At 40.8% G+C, this 24,284-nt stretch overlaps 1 protein-coding gene across 1 annotated transcript in view; it reads right to left on the bottom strand.

Annotated features, from left to right (window-relative positions):
- Positions 1 to 626: 626 nt before the first annotated feature.
- LOC140934544 (uncharacterized) overlaps positions 627 to 24,284 on the bottom strand; it is a 28,235-nt gene continuing 4,577 nt past the window's right edge. Inside the window, exons 6-26 of the mRNA XM_073384151.1 lie at positions 23,987 to 24,171; positions 22,819 to 22,942; positions 21,564 to 21,662; positions 17,954 to 18,045; positions 17,335 to 17,398; positions 16,389 to 16,421; positions 15,291 to 15,493; positions 14,753 to 14,809; positions 13,950 to 14,019; positions 12,276 to 12,489; positions 11,089 to 11,276; positions 9,985 to 10,169; positions 9,149 to 9,259; positions 8,079 to 8,163; positions 7,318 to 7,381; positions 5,119 to 5,564; positions 3,735 to 3,844; positions 2,945 to 3,162; positions 2,587 to 2,627; positions 2,193 to 2,289; positions 627 to 1,189 (exon numbers count right to left, since the gene is read on the bottom strand). Coding sequence (XP_073240252.1) covers positions 955 to 1,189; positions 2,193 to 2,289; positions 2,587 to 2,627; positions 2,945 to 3,162; positions 3,735 to 3,844; positions 5,119 to 5,564; positions 7,318 to 7,381; positions 8,079 to 8,163; positions 9,149 to 9,259; positions 9,985 to 10,169; positions 11,089 to 11,276; positions 12,276 to 12,489; positions 13,950 to 14,019; positions 14,753 to 14,809; positions 15,291 to 15,493; positions 16,389 to 16,421; positions 17,335 to 17,398; positions 17,954 to 18,045; positions 21,564 to 21,662; positions 22,819 to 22,942; positions 23,987 to 24,171 — 2,921 coding nt within the window. The 3' untranslated portion in view covers positions 627 to 954. The remainder of the gene's footprint in view (positions 1,190 to 2,192; positions 2,290 to 2,586; positions 2,628 to 2,944; positions 3,163 to 3,734; positions 3,845 to 5,118; positions 5,565 to 7,317; positions 7,382 to 8,078; positions 8,164 to 9,148; positions 9,260 to 9,984; positions 10,170 to 11,088; positions 11,277 to 12,275; positions 12,490 to 13,949; positions 14,020 to 14,752; positions 14,810 to 15,290; positions 15,494 to 16,388; positions 16,422 to 17,334; positions 17,399 to 17,953; positions 18,046 to 21,563; positions 21,663 to 22,818; positions 22,943 to 23,986; positions 24,172 to 24,284) is intronic.

Here is a 24,284-nt window from a genome sequence, read left to right as displayed (position 1 = left end):
GCAAAACATTGTTAGCGGTCTTTTCAAAGACGTGAAAAAGGCATTAACCCAAAGCTCTTTGGTTCGTATTCAAGGAACCGTGGGTAGTTAAAAAACTAGCCTGCGAGCAAGCTCTTTTATTTGGGCGAGTTAAACGAGTCTCGCGAGAACGCACGAGCGAGCGGCGAAGCCGCGAGGGGCAGAGGAGAGCTTGCTCGCAGGCTATTAAAAAACATGTTGATTTACACAAACAACGTCAACTGGCATACCTTTTCGTCTTGCCCTTGGTGTTGTATTGCCGTTCTAGTATAGTAGATTATCAGTTGTATCTCACTATTTTCACCCCCTATCTCCGCGCCGTTAGATTGCAAAACAGTCCGTATTTTTGCGTATTCAAGTGCGCGCGTTATGTTACGGTAAAACGATTTTGAGAAAAAACTGATTGTTTTGCAGTCTACCGAGCCGTATAAAAAAATGAAAGACACTAGGGACGAATCAGCAAACGCTATGAACTGATGGGGTAACCGTGTTGACTTTGAAAAAAAAGAAAAAAAAATTAGTCGATTGTAGTACCCATGGCCAGTATGTAGCGACGAATTACCCCTTCTTGTTTTCCGCAGCTTGATATCCATTAAAATTTTATCAATTAGCGACTATTCTCAAACTCATTAATAATTCATAAAGAAAATACAAATGAAATTAATGTTTAATGAGTGTTTGAAATCAGATGAAAAATGGCTTATTTTTGCATCCTTAATTTCTTCTTCTAAAATCATTTTGTTTGAGAAGTAATATCAAGCATTTGACGCAGTGTTTCATCTGGCGATGAAACACTGCGTCTCATGCTTGATATAATTACATCAAGGTCTGGGACAGCGTTATCATGCCTGTTTATAATTCTGAATATCATGAAAGACCACTCCGAAAGCAACGGTCTATTATTTTTGCTTAAATGTTAGAGGGGATGCTGATGGCTTATATGAAAGGCTGTGTTTCAACGTTACTGTCCAGTGTTGGAGGATTCTCGTCTCCGTTGGAGCTGCTAGCGTTGTCATTGCCAAGAACACAGTAATAATCATAATCCTCACAGTGGACGCTGATGTACAGTTCATCATCTGCTTCTAACATTCTCTCCAAATCGTTTCGCAAATCTGTAAAGCTTGGTCTGTCATCTGGATTGGCTGCCCAACAAGACATCATAATCTGGTACCTGTAAAGATCACAAATGGCAAAAAAATGTTTTACGCACGCGCCGGTCTATACAAGGTCCCCCGTAGAGCTCACACGTTTGACTGCGCAATAGAGGAGGCTCGCACCCATTTTTCGAAGGTCTCATCCCTTCGTGTTTGATGCTCCACTGATAACTTTGGGTGTGAAGCACGAAAAAGTCACAAAGTGAAACAGCACATCTAACATTAACCTTAATTTAAGAGTATGTTTTGCTGACATCTCTTCCCCTATAGAAACCGAATAACAATGAGATGTCATCTACAAATTGGGCATTTTCGCGAAATCTAATATATCAAAGCAAAGCTCTCGTTACAGTGCGACTAGTCTACTGTAACTGAAGCCACTTAGACTAAGGTTTTTGAAATATAACGTTCTAAAAACAGATACTTTCATTCGCTTTGTGGCTGTTTCGTACATGCAATACAGCCAAAGGGATCATCAAACAGTACACGAAGGGGCGAGACCTGAAAAGTGGGTGCAAGGCCAATAGCGACCTCTAGATTGGAGCTACGAGTACGAGTTTGCAAGCCGCTTATGTGTGTCTCATAGAATTCGATTCCATCACTTATAATGACACTAATATCCCAAACTGTGCTAGTCTGAGTAACAGGAAAGAGTAAATAGATCAAAAGATATAGTTCGAGGCTATTTTTTTGGCGTGATTATGCAGGTGTGACGATCCAATGTTGGGGCCTAGCTTAACAGAGTGTGCGGGTATTTTTTCAGTGCCTTTTTGTTTGGTACGCCGTTTTGATGAGTCACAATGGCGAAACAGCTGTGTGAACGCCACCCCGCTCTTTTTGGATCCACCGATGCCGTGTTCATGTCTTGCAAAGTTACCTTTTACGTAGTATGATCAGCTTTGCAGATTTTTGTTTAGTAAATATTTTATCCTTTTAACTGTTTAAAAATCTTTTGTATTACATCACATGATCGTAACAGCAAAAAAGCTTTTCTCCAAATTCAGAAATCTGTTCACTTACACTTGCTGGCTGCAGTTTTCAGGTTTCTCCATTCTGTAGCCGTTTCTCAGCAGCTTCTGGATATCTCTCCCAGACACACCAGGATATGGTGAGGTACCTGGTCAAAGTAGCAGTCTATAGTTAAAAAGTACGAATGCGTCTTCTTGGAGAAAATGGATCGCGCAAGTTCAGGATAATGCGAGATAATATTATTAAAAATATCTCAGTGTTGGGTGAAAATTTGCAGAGGGGTACTCCTAAAAAGTTAATGTTTAGTAGCCCAATTTTTTTCGGTAGATCGTGCCTTCATTCATCAAGGTTTGTATCGGTGTTAGACGAATAAAGGTTTGACAAAACGATCAACACAAGATCAAGTTGAACCATCAGAGCGGTTTAGTATCACTACAGAACTTACCAAGCGTGATAAGCTCCCACAACACGATTCCATATGACCACCTAAACAGGGGCAGACACTCAAGTATCAGTCTATATATCGATATATAACATTATAAAGATGCAGGATCCTGCCCATTCCCCGGACAGGTTGAACAAAGTGCGTCGAAGGTTTTCATTTTAACTTGGTATCCGATGCCTGATCTGTATAGTAAGATGATGACAGCGGAAAACGAATTTAAGACCTCTACTTCTCAGCGTCTTAGGTTTTTATGCTGTCCAACTGTGACCTTAAGTTCGTGTAATCTTCCACATATCACCGTGCTGGCTTCCGTATCCCCCGCCCTGATAAGAATTCAGGCAAATAAGCCATTACTTACACATCGCTTTCAATGGTATATATGTTATCCAACAGTGATTCCAAAGCCATCCATTTGATGGGCAATTTTCCAGCGCTTTGTGCCTTTTGGTACTCACAGCTCTCGTAGACGTCTCTCGATAAACCAAAGTCCGAGATCTTCACTAAATGGTCATCGCAAACAAGAATATTACGAGCTGCAAGGTCGCGATGAATGAACTTTCTTTGTGACAAATATTCCTAAAAAATTGAGAGAAAAACTTGCGCATGAGTCACTTTTAAGCTGACTCTATAATTACTTGACAAATATTGCTAGTAAAAATACTGTACGTATTCGCCATAGCTTGCTTAGTAGCCGTCCGGTTTGGCTCTAAATTAATGGTCAATTTTCTGTTATAGTCGGTAGTGATAAGTTTAGTGGGGTAGCGTGGCCGGTTAGTGGTTAGAGCGCTTGACTTGCAATTCGGAGGCCCTGAGTTTAGGTCTCGCTCTGACCACTAACTGGATTTGTTCACGATTAGTCCCGAGTTCAAATCCTCGGCCATGCTCTAAATAGCCAACTGGTATGCCTCCGGCCCGTTGGGATTCTTAACCCTGTTAAGTTTGAGGCATTAGTGCTATTTATAAATACTGCCGAGGGTAAACAACGGAATTACTTATTGTTTATATATTTAGTGAAATGCCTGAATGAGCTAGAAGCGCCAAATGTACTTCCAAGAAACACTGAAAGCTGCATTTATATATTTTACAATTTACTTATCATGCTCAGACACGCTTGATTGGTGGATAATACAGGGTGCATGATACGTTACCATGCCAACAGCAATCTGTCTCGCGAATGAAAGCAAGTCTTTTTGAGTTAGTTCTTGTCTAGTGTCCTCATTAGAATTCTTCTCGCTGCTCTCATTTGTTGCTGAGGAACCTAAAAGAGAGGTTGGTTTCAATTAAGGGGCCTGGCTCTTGCTTTAACTTAAAAAACGATACGTATTGCAAAGTGACAAACGTCTTTAATGCAAAAAATGAATGAAGGAGTCAGTTTTTAAAGGAACTACGGTGTTACGTCGGTGGGGAGAGAAAAACAAAGATTTGGTTGTAACAATAGAGAATTACAACCTCTAAAGGTAACTTGGGTGAAAGTCACATATCCCGGTCAACGTCATTTGAGATTATTCTCTGGTTTCTCGTTGCTCCCGCCCCAATCTCCTCGCAGTTTCACTACCCTCGCCCACCTTGGCTTGTTTGCGCGCCCAAGCAAAACCGCCATGGCGTGACACAGGCTATGGGTCACATTATTACTGTGAAAGGTTTGAACCGAGGAGTCATTTCAAAAGTAGTTTGAGTTTGATCTTTCGGGTGAACGTAGTCCTGAATAGGACTGTTGTTGTTGACAGTGACTGACGTTTTAACAACCTGTGCGGTAGTCATCTTCAGAGTCAAGACTCTGAAGATGGCTACCGCACAGGTTGTCGAAACGTCAGTCACTGTCAACAACAATAGTCCTATTCAGGACTACGTCCACCCAGACGATCAAACTCAACCTACTTTTGGTCCCATTATTCTCTCTCAGTTGTCATGATAACCAGGCAGTTTGGCAACCGTAGGGAGATAGAAAAGCTGAGGGTTCGAATGCTAGCCTTTCGTCAGAGCTTTTTCAAGGGGACTGGGAGTGGGGGTTAGCACTCGGAACTGCAATTTCTTTACCTCCCTACGATGGCCAACCCACCTTAGCAACTTGGTTGACATATACAAATTTTTGCACTTTTTAGAACAAATACCGTAAACAGCCGCTTAGAAGTCCCTTAACTTATAAGCCCCCCAGTTATGGGCGCATTGACCTGTAAAAAAAATACATCCGCTGAGAAGACCTCCCCGGATATCAGCTCCTTCTTACTTGTACTAGAATGAATTCGATTTTGAAGCTTAAAAAAGCGAGTAAATTCAAAAAGTGTTTTGCATGGTTTTGATCAGCAATGCTGTTCAGCTTGTTCTGAAAATCTTCTTTTAGTTTTTATTATAAGCCCGATTCAGATATAAGCCGCCCTTTTTATAAGCCTTGCTTTAAAACCCCAAACGAAATTGTGTAAACCCAGGGGCTTAAAAGCAGAAGTTTACGGTTGCCTACGCGATCTCCATGATCTAGAGGTATAAAATTACACTTAATTTGAAAAACTTCTCGATCTCAGAAGGGATTCCAACCTGGCGACTGTTGAGTTTTCTTTGAGAAAGCTTTCTCCTGCAGTTCCTGTGTCGTTATTGCGGTAAAATTAGCCATCCATGGGGTGCCGTCTTGCTCCGCTTCTGAGCTACCCCAGGGGTTAGCCCTTGGGTCAGCGTCAGTAACAACGATACAGATGTCATCTCCCTGGAGGCTATCACCCCCCTGACTTGAACTGCCTTTGCTACCTCTCCTTGAAAAAACTGGCGTTGCGTATGGAAAAAGATTCTGGGCAGGAACTGAAGGCGATGAGGAACCGGCTTTTCCAGGAAGTTTCAAGCTGGAGCGAAACTGTTGCTTCGGGGAAGTTTTGGGACTTGATCCTTGGCTCCAGCGACGATGATTGAGGTACTTCCTTTCGGGAGATGGTGTCTGCGACAATTGCAAGGTGGCAGGGCAGGTACAGCGACCATTACAGAAGCATTGACTATAAAAGAAAAGAAACTAAGGTATAATCAACTGTCTCTCAGGAGCCGACCATTTGACTTTTGAGGGGGGTTATGGGCGATTTCAGAAAAAAAAATCCTGCAGACTGATTTGACTGGGGCAAAAATCGTGCAAGGAAATACCAGAAATACAGGAACGTATCATGGCCTATAATGCTGGAGAAAATCTTACACCGTTATATGTCGGGGAAAAAATTCAGATCTTACTCAGTCGATATCACTCATACACCCCTTCAAAAGTCAAATGGTCGAGTCCTTTACTGACAACTTTAAAATACGAACTCCTCCTTGGAGATATTCAAAGCTCCCTGCCCAGTCTTCAGTCCTTTTAATTGACCCTCTCTGATAAGGCGGACACTCTCGCTAAAACGGACACCTAGAGTTGGTCTTGGCGTTGCTCAGGCAGTAGAGAGCTTTAGGTTCTGAGACGAGGACGACTACTATTTCTCAATTCTGAGTATTGCTCAACCTTGAACTAGCGTCATTTTGGCGGGAAAGTGTGGGGGTGCAGGGGTGCGCACTCCCTACACCCTCCCCCTAGATCCGCCCCTGAATTACCTCCCAAAATTTAGATGTGCTACGACAGGTAGCCCAAGCTCGAAATATGAGCATCGGCGCATCGGCATTGTTGCGTAACTGATTCAAAAGAGAAAACCGTTTACATAAAACCCATAAAACGGCCATAAATCGGCCCGTGACCCACACAGGAGAGACGTAACACACATTTTAAGTAAGGTAAGCTGTTTTTTTATTGAAATCCTTTCATTTTCGTAGGTTACGGAAACGATAGGTTTTTTTCCCATACAAACCCTTATATTTTGAATATTACGCAACAATGCCGATGCTCGCCGATGCTCATATTTCGAACATTAACCACAAAGGACTGCAAAGAACCGCAAACGAATATGCCGGAAAACGTAGGATCGGGCGTAGGATCTATAGAGACCTGATCAGCAAAAATGAAAAGTAGACATATTAAATTCTGCAAGCAGAATACTGCAATGCTGATCGTACTACGTGAAAGTTAACTCTGCAAGACATCAACACGACACCGAAAGAACTCAAAACAGAGCGGGATTGTAGCCATAGAAAGCTGTTTCGCCCTCGTTGGGGCTCGTCGTCCGTATGGCGTAACCAGAGCTTTCTGGTTGTTACGCCATACTGACGAGCCCCAACGAGGGCGAAACAGCTGTCTATGGTCATATTTCGAGCTTGGGCTACCTGTGGTGTTACACAGGGAACTCGAATGCTGTATTAGCTAATAGAAAAATTAGATGTAATAAATCATGTAATAAGATATATTTACCTTTGTTCCTGCGTCTTTATGAGTAGTTTTGGAAGGGATTTGAATCCGTTTGCTTGTCTGGTGCGTCGTAAATAAGATGCTCAAGTTTCGTCTCACGTTTCTAGTATTGTTAACTTTCGTGAGACGAAACTTGAGTGTCGTATCTACGACGTGCCAGACAAGCAAACGGATTCAAATCCCTTCCAAAAGGACTCATAAAGACACAGGAACAAAGGTAAATACATCTTATTATTTTATTAGCTAATACAACGTAAACTCATCTAATTTTTCTGTTAGCTAATACAGCGTTCGGGTTCCCTGTGTTTGTCTTTGAAGATAACCTGATGCGTTGATTATCGTAAGCAACCATCTGTGGTAAGCAACCACTAAAACTTCGCATTATCGGAAGTTTACGGGTAATGAACCGTAAGGATTAACATTTAACCTACCTACTATTATTCACCAGGCTGTGACTGCTTACAGCTACTCGAGGGTTTGAATCCGTGGTAGAAACTAAAAATAAGTAACACAAAATTTGAAGGCCTTTTATTGATAAATTGAAAAAACTCTTACCGTGCGGTACTTTCCTCGTTATCTATTGTTTTACTGTCAGCCATTTCTGTATATCAATTCCACACTTCTGCGCTTGCTCAGAGACATGAGGATTTGAGTTTGATTCATACTCGTCCCCAGAGCCACTCTGCTTAATTTGTAACCGACCAGTGGCTCCCCTTATGGCTCCCCTCGTTTCCCAACCACGTGAATAAGAAACGACGGGCTCTGGGGGCGAGAATGAGTTTGATTGAACATTTCTAGGCTTAGATTTAATTTTTAATGCGTATTTTATTTGTTCTATCCAAAGTTTTGGTTGTTTACATGGTGGCACGAGTTCACACAGGCTTCTTCCCATAGCTCCTCATTGCTTTATTTGATACAGTGGGGACAGAGACTGGTAAAATTCAATTATTCGCTACAAAGAGCTTTCGTTATATCGAGGTTTAACTAGAGAGGAGGATGTAGTCCGTTATACCGAGGACTTCATTATGTTGAGATTCTTTATATCAGGGTTCTACGGAACAACCGCGGTAGAAAATGCCATAACGGAACGAGCCATAGCGGTGCGAGTTCACCCAGGTTGTTGTAACGGAGCAAGAATTCTATTTCCGCCCGAAATCTCGCAGCAGTATCATGCAAACGAAGATTTACTCACCGTACGTCCCTTCAGTATTTTCGGAGAAGTAAGCTTCGTAGCCGTCGCTTTTTTGTACCTGTAGACAACTTCCTGAGAACGCTTGCTGAAAATAAGCAATACACATATTATTATTCATTTATTTTAAAACAAACTTTTCCACAGATGCTCGTACGATCTAAGGCCTCACTCACACGTACCGGAATATTTTTGAAAACGGAGATTTTTAGCTCTGTTTTTACAAAAAAAAATACCCACCTTACACCAAGCGTATTTGAATAGTCTTCGCCCGTCCACACGGAAACGCGACAACGATGAAAACACAATATTTTTTCTTATTAATCATGCGCAGTGCATCTAGCATACGATGTATACATCCTCAAAAATGATAAGACGGCATTTTCAAAAATTTCTACCTTCAAGACCGTTTTCGAAAACCTTCGTTTTTGATCCACGTGTGGATGGAAGGCTAAGGCCATCCCCATAAAATGTTTCGTTTCCCATCGCCCGACCGACCCATTTTTTTGGAAAAGTAAAAAAAAAAAAAAAAAAACACATTCCAGAATCACTTGTAAAGAAGCAAGTACTTTAATTTACAAGCACACGATCTTGTCTTATTAACACCAATTGTTTTAAATTATCATCGATTCTTCTTTTTGTAGCCTTTTTAGACATCTGATAGTCCTGTTAATATACATCTTTTACCATCTGATTATATCTTGCAGACTAAACGTGAGATTTATTATGCAATCATGTGTTCATTTTTCTTTTTTTTTTTGCTCGACCGAGCCACCTTCACAAGAGGGAGGGCGATGGGAAACGAAACATTTTAGGGGGATGGCCTAAAATGGAGAAAAAAATATCTGCTTTCAAAAGTATTCGTATACATGTGGACGGTGCCTACGATCAGTCTGGGTATATATGTCTGTAGTGATCATAAGTATGTTCTTTTTACATATATACTTCACTAGCCATGCATCAGTTATACCATATAATCCGTATTAATGCCGCACGCAAAGTGTAAGTTAAAGTTTCACAAAAGTTAAAGGTAAGCAAGGCTACTGCGCATGCGCTGGAGATGGTTGTTTTACCTTGAGCTTTTTCACTGGACTTGGACTTTTGGTTCCTTTTCCTGGCAGTCCCTTCCGTCTGTACACCGGGCTCACAAATCCACTCGGGAGAATAAAGTGAGGGTTGTTTTTCTATAAAGTAAAGGCCATTTTTAGTTAAGCCGTACAGGTGATCTTCAGAACCTGTTACAAATCAAAGCATGTATTTGGAATACGAGAAAACGCAATTATAACATTACAAATCTTGTCTCCTGCTCGGGCACTTCTGTTACCAATCAAAGCATGTATTTGGAATACGAGAAAACGCAATTATAACGTTACAAATCCTGTCTCCTCCTCATGCACTTCGTTTTTCGCACAGAGTCGAGCGCGAAACGCGAGTGACACGTGAGTGACTGGGGACGAAGCGCAAGGGACCATGGCAAGGAGAAAAATGAGAGGTATTTTTACTTCCCGTCTTCATTTGCGCGCAAATTTTCATCGAAAGAGAGTCGTCTGGGGGCAGCTACATCTCATGCTCGATCTGGGTTGGTGGAGTTGATTTGGAGCAACTCGGCCAATTGAGCGCTAATTGATTCTTTGTTGGAACCGGCGGAGACCAAATCCATCGGCAATTTAAGCTTTCTTTGGGACAAGGGGAAATTGGTATTTCGCATGAAAATTTGGACTCTGAAAAACAATTATATAATGACCAAACTAAACAAAGACCTCCCGCTCGACAGGCCGGCGCTTATCCAATTGTCGGAGCTAACCGGACGGCGGTTAGCTCATGAGGTCACCGAAACGTCCGGGCATTATTTCGTCAGTGTTATGATTGTTGATGTCAAAATTACGCGCCCTTTACGTGTCCCACCAACCTTATCCCGGATACGTCTGAGGTAGGACCTGAGGTCCCCATGAGGGCAGTACTCTGTAATAAGACACATAGGACCTCCTGTGGTCACACAGCCCAGAATGCTGACAATGTTTAGATGTTTACCAATCTCCTTCATCAGGGTCATCTCTGTGATAAAGTTTCGTCGATCCTCCAGGCTTGCATTTGCTGTTGACAAAGAACTGTTTGGTCACCAAAATCATATTGATAGATAGATAGAAACTGAAATGTTCTCTTTCATCCCTTCCTTCCGTTTTCCCCTTGCGAGAGGCGAGTGGGGAAGGGAATATCTCACTTTAGTACACGCTACGGTAGTGGTGTTAATTGTGTCCCCTTCCCTTCCTTCAATTTTAAGATTCTATTAAAGGTGTGACCAACTTTTGTCTGAGTGCTGTGACATCAAAAGATATTAGCCGCAATCAAGATTTCTGTTACAGTTTATGATGTTCTTCTTAGCTGGGAAAAGCATTTTTAAGAAAGTACGGGTAGTTACATACTGACTCAGGAAGCAGAAACCATCTATAAACGAAATTTTTATCTGGTGTTATAGTTTTTACCAGCGAAGCTCCACAGCGCACGCGAGCGGAGCCCCATAGCTAAAAACAAAAACTGGTTATCTATCCATCCGAGAAATTTTGGTAGTTACGTAACCGTCTGTCCGTCCGTCCACTCACTCGTCCACCCATCCACCCGTCCGTCCGCACCGTAGGAACACCAATGTGAAATCTCACACTTTGTAGATTGTGTACATGTGGGAGCCTCCAACCCTGATATTGAACATCGATGTTGTGGTCTATTGACAACTGTCAAGAAAGGTATCTGCTGACCATTATCACATGATAGTACCGCAGACTCAGTTGTCGACCCATAGAGGTTACATGTTTCTTGAAGCTATCCGCTGACAAGTTACTACTTTTCAACTGATCACAGCCTCAATTCCTAGTGAATTTCTTTGCAATGGTTACAAGTTAATAGTGTGAAGTAAATTATCAATTTTTCATCGTTAGGTTCGCCTTTAGCCTTGGCTAAATATATACATTAAATAGACTTGGCATGAGGGACGTTAAAAAGTTGTGAGGTCTCTGACCTTTTAATTTCTTGATCGCCACAGTAACCTCTCTTTGCGAAGGATATCCCGGTAAACCAGTTACATTTGCCTTATGAACAGTACCAAATGCACCTTCTCCGATCTGTTTACCGAACGCGAGACTACTGTATTCTACTTCCCACTCATCCGGTTCAATGATCGGAAGGGCATCTTCTGGTAACAACATCCTTAAAGTGAACAGAACAGATTCGTGTTAAACTCACGAAATTAACTAGGAAATTGAGTAATTTTGATTTTCAGTGGACAAAAACCTTGTAACAAAGTAATCTAGAGCATTGCATTCTTTTTTACATTTTTCAAAGGCTAAAGATGTAATTAGTCATCTGTAATAACACCAAAGAAAATTTCTTATGGGAGCCCGAGAAAAAGAATGTCAAATTTCACAAAATTACATCTTACACATGAAAGTTTCGGAATTTACTTGTGTTTTCACAATTCTTGTGAAATTTGACATTCATTTTCTTAGATTTCTATTTAAATTACATCTTTAGCCCTTAAAAAATTTAAAATAGAGTGCAATAAAACAAATTATTTTTGTACAAGGCTTTTGTCCACTGGTAATTAAAATTATTCAATTTGCTAGTGGATTCCGTCATAATTTATTTTGGCGTTTCTTCAAAGCTTGTGTCTCAGCATTCAGGGATGAAAATAAGGCCTTGTTCACATGCTACCAGACGAATTTTCGACCTTCTAGAAAATTTGGCCGGACACTTTGTTCACAGGGAACTTTTTAGTTTTTTGCTATGTTGACACGGAACTGTTTAACCAGGTTGAATTTGTCAGAGGTTGTAACATCTGCTCATGACCAGAGCGCTACTTAAGCAAATCTAAAATGGCCTCTTCCAGTGAACACGCATCATGCAACCACGCCTTTGCCTTACAAGCATTTAAACGGTTCTGGTGTTTAGACTACTCTGGTCTTATTTTCGACCAAACCGGCCAAAAAATCTCAACGTAGCCTAATGCCCAATTACTTAACTCTACTCGCAAGTTAACAAACCATAAATTTGTTTTGGAGAATTCCTATCTTCTCCTCGATGTGACGATAGTTCATCACAGGAGGATTTTGGTGGTAAACGGACGGAGAGGGAAGCGAAGGGAGAAGGGGGAGGTGGATCGGAGGGGGAGGGGGAGGGGGAGGGGGAATTAACAAAAGCAATACTTACAATGCCCTTCTCGCTATGTTATATTGGACCTGCATATGTTGGACGGCTGTTGACATGTTTCCGTATTTCCGCTTTATGAAAAGATAGGCTAATGCAAAGAAACCAGCGATTCCTGCTATTACTACAAGTCCCGTCACAAGAAGGTACGGGGTGTCAGTAGTTCGTTGTTTTGTAGGTGTGTCTTGAAAGTTCTCAACGTCTTTGGACGGAGGATCTATGGGTGCAAAAGAATGATAAAATACTACCCTTTGTTACCTCTTCAAACCCTGATATCAGGATGCATATTCTACACAGCGCTAATACGTACATTTTGTGTTGAACAAATGAGGAGAATTTGTTTAACATTCAAGACCTTTTAAAATTGCATATCGTTTTCTTTATTCTCATGACTTTTACGTTTGATTGAGCGAGCAGTGTACGAGCAGTGTACACACCTCATTGGTCGACGAAAACAATAACTTTGTATTGTTTATCATTATTTTCATTGTTTGACGGTAAGGGTAGTAAACCAAGGACAGATTACAGGCTGGTCTCTCTTTTGGTAGAAAGGGTGAAGTATGTTCACAAGAATCCGAACACAGTAGTTTCGTACCTTAGAGATTTAACTTGAGAAATACTACGTTAAGGAGCTGAAACCTTTTTAACTGCAGTTATCCAGGAAAAGGTTTAGAAAACGTGGAAAGAGGGCGTTTTACTGTTCCTATGTAGTAGTCTATTTTGAGAAGAAGGGTCAATGAAATCACCACCAGCTTATGCAGCTTTCTTTGCAGTAGAAAAGCCAAGTCAGAAAGTTTTTTAGTATCATTTATGGAAGACAAGTACTATTTAACTACGCCAATATCCACATCAGTCTGTTAATATTGTAAACACATTCACACACTCACGGCCTGCACCCTGGTGCGGGTGTAGCCTGCGAGCAAGCTGTCCATTTCGAGTGACGAGCAAGGGAAACCGCGATGAGGACGCGCGAGCTAGTGGTTTGTAAGTCTCCTCTCACTCTCATCTTTCTTTTTTCGCGTGAGTGGTATAGTATGGATGTTTTACTCCGTTTTTTCTGTGGAATTTCATTAATTTGAGGTAGAATACATCAACGCCGATGACGTCATAAAATAAAATGCGGAGGAATCTCATCAAGATGAGATCTTGTGCGCTTTTAGGTTGTTTAACCGGTATGAAAGCTTTCAGGTAGATGATGTTATTAGTTTATTTTAAATATTTTGCGTCTTGTCTCTCATTGGTCGTGATGTCATTTGTGACCCAAAAACATTAAATCGTAACATTTTTACGCACAAGGTCTATTTACAGCCGCAAAACATGCATATTAAATAGATAGAGAGCAAATTAGCTCGTTCTAGCACGAAACACTTGCGTTAATGCGTTCCACTGCACATTAATAAGATTTCACTGCAAAAAACGGAGTAAAACGTCCCTACTATACTACTTTCTTGCCTGTCGCTCGACACTTCTCACAATATCTATTTAAAGGAGAGCTTGCTAGCAGGCTTGTGCGGACGATGAAGTGTAAGCTATCATCGAAGAGTACAGTGGGTAAGTTGGTACATGGATAATTATCGTTCTTGTTCACAAAGGCGTATGCATATAAGTTGGAATATAGCATAATTCTTTGTTTTCAATCCAGTTACACCCAATCTTGTACTAGCAGCCATAATGAACCTTTATCTGACGTGTTGAAACGTAGTATTGCCTCTTGCCCTTTTCCGGTTTTTGATGATACTGCAGAAACCTAACATAAATAAAAAGGCATTCCGGTTAAGTGCAAGTGATAACGGTGGAGTTGACGACCAAAGCAATGTTCATAAGATTGTTCGATCAAACAATTTAATCGCTTTCGGCTGGTAAGTCCGCCTTCCTTCCGGTTCTAAAACAAATTTTCAAATTAAGTATGGTAGCACGAAACCAAACGATCTTTATAAGAATGATATTCCTTCATGACCGAGCCCGGTGATTTGGGAAAAAGTAATTTGAGTTTTCCCAACAAGTGTCTAATCTATGACCTGGTTACCAAACCAGGTGGTTTCTATTGAAGTGCACTTTTGCAGGTTTTAAGCTCAATGGGGAAGAAAACTGAGTGGCAAACAGATTTTCAGCATAAGAAAAACAAACAAACAAAGAAATAAGCAAACAATTATAGTGAAAATGGGGTATTGCGGGGCTTATGCAAAAATAAGCAGTACATAAAAACCAATAGAATTTTCTCAAGAAAAGACATTATCGTGTAAGCTTTAACCCTTCCTTCCTCACTGCAAATTTTTGGTATTCCTTCCTTATAGATTACGCAGTAGTTGGCATTGTAAACGAGCTTTTTAAAAGAGACTGTCTGGATGATTTCAAGACACAACAAAATTTTCCATGGGGTGTCATTATTATTTTTTGCTTTTATACATATATCATATAATTTTACCGTACCTCTGACTAGACGACGTCAAAGGAGTGCGCGCGCAGCAGCGAAAACTTACTTTAAAGACATAAGGAAATCCATTGTGAAGATCAACCAATTGAAAGCTGGTGTTTTCCTGTGAAGGTGAAAAAAATGCGTTGTATGATTGTGATACATAACATATATAGGTGGTGAAAAATACGTCAAAATTTTATTTCCAAAGATTTTACAGGCACAGAAGGGAGCTTAAGCAACGATGACGGCGACGGCGACGGCGACGGCGACGGCAACAAGAACGACAAAAACCAATAAGTTAAAATTGGCAAAACAACAACTTAACACGTGCATCACGCTTTTATTTTCATTTCTTTGTCGTGTCAGCAAGTCTACGACACGGAACGTCCTAATTTCACGTTTTATGGAGGACGTGAACACGATTAGTCAACGATACTTTCTTTTTCTTTTTGTAAACTTTGATACAGTCCTTGCTTAAGCTGCATGATCTTGCTTAAACTGAACTGAGTTGCTCCCACACTGCGTTTAAGTTTCAGTTACTGTTCACAGCTGGTTCAAGGGTTAAAAATCGAACTAAAACAACGATGAGTTCATAGACTTACCGGCGGCAAATCTGTGGTTTCGAAATGGGGTTTAGACTTTTGTTTCTCTAATATAGGGACCTTTCTCCACGACAAGCTATATCCCTGGAAACCATCTACTGACGATACATTAAGAGGCGGTGACCATGTCACGTTGGCCGTTGATGTGTTGTGTGACAGATGCGTTACATTCAGGAGTGTCAGGTTCTGCGGTGGTCCAAACACTGTGAGAATACAAAGAAATCTAATCACGACATATCTTGTACTAGTAATAACCAAAGGTTACGGAGTGTCTGGAGACAACGATCAAAAGTCAAAACGCTTTTGCTCCAACACTGTGGTGTGCTTTGCATAAGTTTCACGGGATAGATAATCCAAACGCGCGTGATCAGACTGCATTCTGTGCATTTTATTCATTCTTCTTGGAAGCTGGCTACATACGAGCCGTGAAAGTGTAATAGCAAACTGGAGATTAGGATTGCGGGATTCTCTTGTCACCCGCAGTTATCGTGAGAATATTGAAGTTGCGTCCAGCATTGCCGGTAAAGGCCTGAGATGGATAAAATGCAGGCCCTCTTACTCGGCAAAATTGATTCACTTATAAAGCGTCCAATCACACTGACCATCGTAACGATACAGCAGCAATGTCTTCTTAGAACAAGAGAGAATAATAGGTGGTCTAAAAATAACTTTGGTGAAATTCACATATTGTAAAATTCCAAAAATAAGCCCCGGGGCTAATATTTTTCAAAGGCCCTTTTTGAGGGGCTTATTTTTGGAGGGGCTTATATTCGGAGGGGCTTATCTAAGGAGGGAAATTTGTGTTTCAAAATCGATAAGGCTAGCCTTACAGTTGGAAGTAAATTTATCGTTTTTGCTTTGTTTTACTTTGTATTTGAGGGCAATTTTCCAAGTACAAGCCCCCGGGAGGCTTATATTTGGAGGGGCGATTTAACGGAGGGTTTTTTGCGTTACCAGTTTGGGGGGCTTATATTTGGAGGGGCTTATTTTCGGAATTTTACGGTATCCCAAGGGCTAGGATGGGTGTTTCTCTCTTGCTTAATTAGAAGCTGTAGCAGTAATACTGACAAAATAATATAGTTGACTGCAAGAACTCACCGCAAATGTAAAATCCAGTAGCGTTGAAGCAATCTACGAAAAAATAATTGAATGAAAAGACGACAAAATTAAATTATTTTTGACTCATGAGTATCACGTTACTCAAGAGAGTTTCCTGTCGATTTCAGTAACCCCTGCTAATTATGACGTCTCTAAGGAATGCACCTGCATTGTCAGCAAGGGCGATAAGTTGAGATACGAAGAAGATGACAACGACAACGTAAAATACAATTGAGCAAACGCACAGCTCTGCACGCGCATCACGCTTTTTACTACATTTCTTCGACGTCCAGTGCACGACTACGACGTGAAACCTCCTAATGCGATGATTTGTGGAGGGCGTGAACATAGGACGACCTAAATTTTCCTCTTTCTTTTTGAACTTGGAAAAAGTCCAGAAAAAGTTGCCTACATTTGACAAATTGAGTGGGTCCCAATGATGCGATAAAGTTTGAGGACGAATCTACTGGCAAAAAACAAGATAGTGCTCAGCGACAGATTTTCCTGGTGAATAACGTGCCAGTTTTGCATGCCCATTACCTCGAAGGACATTGGTTATTGTATTGTAGATGCAACTTCACACCCTGTTAAAATTGCATTACATAAGCTCATTTTGAACCAAATTTTTGTTAAGCCCGGGCTTAACGGCTTAAAGCCAGCTATGCTCATGCTTGCAATTGTTTTAGAGCTTACAAACAATAGCACGCTAATAAAAATGATATTAATAATAATATTAACAATTATGATAATAATGATAATAATAATAAGAACAACAACAACAACAACAGCAACAACACGTGGTATGGGAATCAGTTTCCTGTCAATCGCAATACCTCACTCGACTGTGCGAACGATATCAAAACTTATAAATGGAGTGATTTTAAGGTAAAGCCATGACCTCACAAGGAATTCTTATTTAGTTTTTCCTAGTAATATAAGCACTTACCCAAGGACGGGGTTTCATAGTACACGACAGCACCTTTCTCTTTGTGATCAGCAACTGAGTAGACCTAAAACAGAAAAGAAAAGCTTATGAACAAAATTAACTCATGCTCTGGTAAATCAGAAATGGTCATTTTTCTACCTAACACGGTTACCATAGCAAGATCCTGTATATGAAGTAAAATGTGGTGATTGTCAAGGGCTGTGAATGGGCTTACTACCATGTACTACCCTGCCGGGCTTGCTCCCCTACTATAACTCTGAAGTTCGGTGAAATATACTACTTTAGAGGGCAACACAGGTTTGTTAATACAAATTTAAATATTAGGCCTGGCTCAGACGCCGTACTTTTCATGTGCTAAACCTAATTGAATAAGTTCAACGTTGTAGCGACACTGGCGCAATATCTGATTCAGACGGCGTTCCGTGTGTCGAGCCTAAGTAAAGTTCGACAGACTCTGTCGAACTAACGCTTTTGCCGCACCTAACTAAAACTGCTGTACTAAATTGATTTAGACGCCGTTCTTTTGCCGTACTTAATTCATCAGTTAGGTTTGGCACATGAGTGGAGCGGCGTCTGAACCGGGCCTTAGTTGTACGTCCGACATAAGAGATATACTTACTTTTATTGTATAGTTTTCTTTTGGCATCATACCAGTCATGACATATTGGAGTTTGGTACTTAGGTGTTGCTGAAGAAACAAAACATCACGTTAGGCCTTTAGATTTGAATGCAGCAGCGCAGGCTTTCCTATTTAAGATGAAATTATAGACCTGTTTCAGACACCGTTCTAACTGAATCAAATTTAGGCTTGATTTCCAGCCAGGCTACAGCTTCAAAATACAATAAGATGCAAAATAAATATGTATGCATGTATTTGGTCCGGCTCATGTGAATTGCGGTGTCTGAATAAATACCGGTCCACAGCTGTCTTTCTAGGTTCCTGAAGAACTGATTCTCAGTACTTCAAACGCAGTACTTCACAGGAACTTACTTTTTAAAAATTCACAGAATTCGATTCGGCTCATGTAAAGTACGCCGTCTGAGACAGACCTTGCGAGTTTAGAACTCATTTGTTGGGTCAATAAGGATAAAATAATTGTGTAAATAACTTCCTCCTTCTCAAGGCGTTTGGTTTATCGCACGTTATTGGCAAACAAAGGCAGCGAAACACGATTGACCGGTGACGAGCGCAATAGAGAAAGAAGATAGGCGACGCGCCATCTCGCTCATTTTCTCCTTCCCGCCTTTGCTATCTTAAACAAGGAAGCATTCTTGGTCACATCACGTGATTTTCAGGGGTTCCTAACAATAAGAGCCTTATTCCGCACTAGCAGACAAAATCAGAATTGTCTTTGAAACATCCAAACCAAAACTTGTATGCTAGCAATTTTTGTTTTTATCCACACTGGAAACTATTTACTATTATCAGGCCGTTACATCTGACAACACTTGCATTTGTTAATGGATATACAAAAAATGATTGCAAAGAAAAACACATTTTAGCTTATTTAGTCGATTTTGTCCAAGTTTTTATTCGGGGCAGATTTTGCCCGCGGCGCCTTTGAAGTAGACTCGAAGATTGTCCCGTCTGGGACAAAATTTGTAAAATCGAGACAAACCATCCGCATTTGTTGAGCGTTGGTGATGACAGAAAAATTGTCTAAATAAATAGTTTTTTCGCTAGTGCGGATAGGCCTTAACTTACTACTTATAATACTAACAAAACCTAGTTATAGCTATCGCCAAGTGCCAACGAGCAAAGATTTTACCCATACGCGCGCGCTGTTCAATTTGTTTAGAAATGTCATGAGTTACTGTAATTTACGAGAATGCTGGCTGCAGGTTAGTCTTGTGTCCGTCATTACCGTCATGGAACGCACTCAGAACTTTCGCGCACGGCTTTATTATGCTGCCGCCTCGCAGCCTCGCGTCTTTGCGAGGCTACTTGTTGGCAATTACTAAATAGATTTACAATGAATCTGAAAAAGAGTTAATATTGAAGCGCAAACCAGGACTCGCTTATTTTCCTTGTACCAGTTGTCTTTACTACAAGCTTTGCGAGGGAGTGGATTATGCTCCTTTACAAAGTTGCAGCTAAGTTGACCCTGAGAACTTTCCTTCAGGTAATGATGGCTGACGAAAGGAATTACCCGCCTACTCTATTTCAAGGTCGATTCCTCCGGGTAAAATTGTTGAGCTACGTTCTAGGTGTTGCTTTGCGGCCATATCACCCCATAAATCGCCTCATATGAGGTAACCTAATATAATCTTAGATTCTGGACATAAGGATTCCAGATTCCAGATTCCAGGTATTGGATTCAGGATTCTTTAATTGTCAGTGAAAACTGGATTCCGGATTCAAATAAGCGAAACTCTTGATTCCTAGAGCTGAATTTCTGATTCCAGAGCCCAGGATTCTGGAATCCGGATAACTCACGTCGAATTACAAAACCGACTAGCTGTATTGTAGCAAGAATTTCACTTAAAGGGGCTGTGTCACGGCAGTCCAGGGCATTTTGTTTAATTTTGCCAATTACTCGCCTTCAATCGGTATGGAACTTAAAGTAAGCCAGGAAATTACATGGAAATGACAAAATTAGAGATTCGAGAGAAACAAATATGTCTCTGAGCATTATTTTTGAAGTTGCAAACAGCAGAGATCAACTTTGAAAAACTGTTAGGCTGAACAGTTTTCAAAAACCCTAATTTCAATCCGTTTCAATCTTCTTCAGTTTTGCCCATCCGTGGCATCCGTTGTGTTATTTTAACCTTCCTTTAGTGTTTTAGGGGGTTATTTTTTACGTTTCTCTTAAATTAACGGGCATTTTGTAATTACCTAATTTGGCTGAATTTCGTGACACAGTTCCTTTAATAAGAGATTTTCTCTGCTACAGTTAAAGGTGGTTGTCTTGCACAGGCATATTGAGCCCTCTGCATGCATATGCATGGTATAGTAGGTCATAGTACACGCAACGCGTGCATATGTATTGATTGGTTGCTACATTATCCGCATTTGTAGTGATTACCTTATGTACATTCAATGTAAATTCTTCATGTCCTCTATCGTCTCCGTGCGTGGCGAGCCAGTGAATGTTGTAGTGACAGGTTTTGCCTACGATGTGTCGTGTCCATAAATAAAATTACGTAGGAAGTGGTCAAAAACATAGGCTGGAGTTTTATTCTGCACCCCCTCCCGGGGGGGGGAGGGGGTAGGTACTCCCGATTCTGAATGACGGGGATGGTCGAATGGGATCAAAAATCAAACCCCAAAAAAATCCCGGGACTAAAAATTACCCCCGAAATTTCCGAACCTTACAAATTTCCAAAAGGCGTCATATAATATAACACGAAACGTAAAAACGTTAGAAATTGAATGTTTGCAATTGTTTCTTCATTAGTGACCCTCATATCTGCAGTTATTATAAGTGGGTACTACCACAAATCTTCAGATTGTTTTGAATACCCCCCAAAAATCCCGACTTAAATCAGGCCACCCCCAAAAAATACTTGACAAATTTTCCTACCCAAAAAAATTCTTTGGGTAGTAGTATAGAAGGCATCGAATTATCCTTTTTTGCGCATGAATCTCATTACCTTGCGCAGGAATACATGTACATTAACGCCGATGACGTCATAGGTTGGTCTTTATCTCATGAATAAAAGCAAGTCTATCTATCCATTAGTTCGTTAAACACCGGAAATTGAACATTCAAAGCCCGTTAACGAATCTCAGCAACTGAACTGAGGCGATTCCAAGAGCTATTAAAATGCTATAACCTTACCCACTCCCCGAGATAAAATATCAACTAACGCCCGACTTACAGGTAGCACATCCATATGATTTTTCTTCGTCTACCATGCATTCCTGATCGTACAGTCGGAAATTGGGAATTTCGTTTTTTGAGGAGAGAGGAAACCCAGAATACCAAGAGAAAAATCTCTTGGAGCAGAGAAACAACATTTACAACCTCAACCCACGGATGACGTCACTTCCGGTATTTGAACCTAGGCCTTACTGGTGGGAGGCAAGGGCTGTCATCACACTGCGCCAGCCCTGCTTCCCTTCATTGTTAAACCTTAGGACAAATCAGTGTGTACAGCATTGTAAGAGGTTGGACATGTCGTTTTTGATTATTGGCCTGCATAAAAAAATTGACGCAAATATAAGTTTGTCCAAAACATTTTTGTTTGATTGTAGCTTAAAAATGTAATAATGTAAATTTGCTCACTGTGAGGTGCTAAATTCCAGCTTAGGTGTCCATGGAAGGTTGTCCCATTTGGTGTGAATGAAACACTTATGTTCCTGGGAGGATCCAGAACGTCTTTATCTGAAAAAATAAAAAAGGAGGATTCCCGGATGGTAGCTTTTGTAGTGTGCTGAACCAGGCGGTAATGTTTTAAAGCCTACATAGGTAGAACAGATAAATTATAAGAAAGATTGAGTGATGTGGTTGAACGTATAATCTGACGTTGCGTCGTTACGCAGTTTTCTGGCCCTAGCCCTAAAACTACGCCATATCGATCTGCTGTTTTAAGGGTTTTATTTAAACAAAGCTTAACAGAAAATTTTGTTTTAATTTTATTATTCAGGTAATCAAAAGAACGTGCTATAAACAATGGTCTTTCTCGGAGACTTTATTAGGGTGATGCGCGTATGCAAAATGTCTATCAAACTGGTATCATACATGCCCTTTGACTTTATTGTTGCAGTTGAAATAATTGTGCCGTCAATTTAAATTTTGAATGGAACGGTTTCAGACGTTTCAACCGAGTCGCTGATTCTCAAGAGCTCCAGCAGCATTTATTTTCTTATTGATGTGGCTTTGCTTGCCTTAGTTTTGCCTGTCCGCCTATTCATACGGAGTTCTACTATTTTTTTTCTTTGTTCGTTTGTTCTTCGCTAATCTCCCGGTCCTCGGAGACGTTCGTTCTGCCCCGAAGTCCAACCCACTTTCCCCCGTTTCGTATACGGCGCGCGAGTTCCACTAGAAAATGGTAACCCCTTTCAAATACCTACTTAAGAACACTCCTTCCCTTTTTATTCATGAGAAGTCGTAAGAGATTGGCCCCTCTTATGAATAAATCACCAAAACAAGAAGTCTTCTTTTTGTTTTGATGTACCTTAAACAAACCAAAACTGATAATTCAGCCATAAGGTGGATTTGTTGGAGGCCCCGTGAAATGATAGATTTCACCAACCTTTCTTAATACTTCAAGTTATGAAATTCCTACCCTTTTATATACGTAAAGCCTGAAAAATGTACCTCTTTAGCGAGGAGCCTACCATCGGCCATGGGCAGTATCCCTCGGGTTTGATTTTTAGACAAGCGTTTGCGACGCCAGGGGGATAAAAACGCACAAGAACGTATAAGGTGCGCAAGGACGAAACCCTTTAAGTGCTTGCGCACTTTAATTCCCCCTCTCCCTTCCCTTCAAATGTCTGCCAAGCCAGCTACCTCTCGGTCTAACTTAACTGGAACTCACCTCTTAGTGTTGACATCCATTCCCCTCGGTATGTCCCCTGTAGCCCTTTTGAAGTTACCACAGAAACCTCTACTTGAAATTTGATACCAGGGGGTAAACGAAGCTGAATAGGCACCTCCTTCGTCTGTAGATTTAAGTGAATAATTAGATCAGGAGTTAACACCCTTGCCAAATTTAACAATAATGACACTATTCTCTTTTTATACGCACATGGCTTGCATACTACGTAGTAATAACTGAAGTCTACAGACAATGTCCAGAAAAATCATTGTCGAGAGGCAAGAACAGAAACAGGGTTGCTGAGAGGAGAGATTTGACTTTAGTCTGAGATTAGGGATTCCCGAGGGTTTGAAACCATTGGCCTGCTAAGGACGAAAGCGAACTTCAAAACCTAAAATTCCTTTCCTGTGTAGGACATATACAACAGCTTTTTTTAAGGCCCTACTGTTACTTTACACAAGGATAAACCTTGTTTAGGAGAACCTCGCATTAAATCGTGTCCCTTCTTTAAGGACAGAGAAATGAATTAAAATCCATGTTTTGTCCTGCGATATCTCCCCCATATAAAGTATCCCCCTTCCCTCACCCTCAACCCCCTGCCACGAGGACAGAAGCAGGCATCTTTTTAAATTCAAGACAAGTGTATACTCATAACAAAATAGAAAAATCCGATCACAATTTTTTTCAATTTTTGTGAATAATAAATGTTACTTTGGGACTGTCAGATGTACGTATTTTACGTTTTTTGACACATCAGCCGTTTAACCTGCGGAAAGCTTAAACACAGAACAGCAAAAACTGCGACTCGCGCGGGCGCTAACAATATTAATCAGATCTATTAATTTGCTGAGAGTGATGTCCCCTGTTCTTGACAAAGACAACTACAGTCAAACTCTGTTAATACGGACACTGAGGGGGTCATAGAAAGTGCCCGTATTAATGGGTGTCCGCATTAAGTGGATTGCATTTCGAGAAAATGTAAGGGCTTTCTTTCCCCATGGAAACAGCAAACTGTCCGTAATATAATGAGGTGACCGTAAAGCGGGGGTTTGACCAGTGTAGTCTGAAAAGGGACCACAGTGGTCTGGATCCGGGTCGTGTGCACCGACCGCACCTCTATAAGGGGACTGTCTACGTATGGTTAATGATCTTCATATTAGACACCTACTGGCTTATCAAATGTATTCCATTGATCTTCCCAATAACGCCACCTAAGAACAAGGATGATGGGTTCAACAGCAGGAATAAGATTAAGGAAACGAAATTCGAAGTTAATAACCAGCCAATTTAGGGTACGACAAAAAAGATAAGGGCCTTTGACTACTGCTTTTCTTGTATCGTTCATGCCGTCAACTGCAATAAATAAATAAAAGAAATAAAATAAAAATAAATAGATAAATAAGAACATCTAAATTACTCTATGGATAAAGACAAAACTCTGTTATCAGCGAGGCTGTTGTCATCAA

Source organism: Porites lutea, chromosome 4 (genome assembly GCF_958299795.1).
Source record: "Porites lutea chromosome 4, jaPorLute2.1, whole genome shotgun sequence".
Lineage (NCBI taxonomy): Eukaryota > Metazoa > Cnidaria > Anthozoa > Scleractinia > Poritidae > Porites > Porites lutea.
This window is presented reverse-complemented; position numbering and strand designations above follow the sequence as displayed.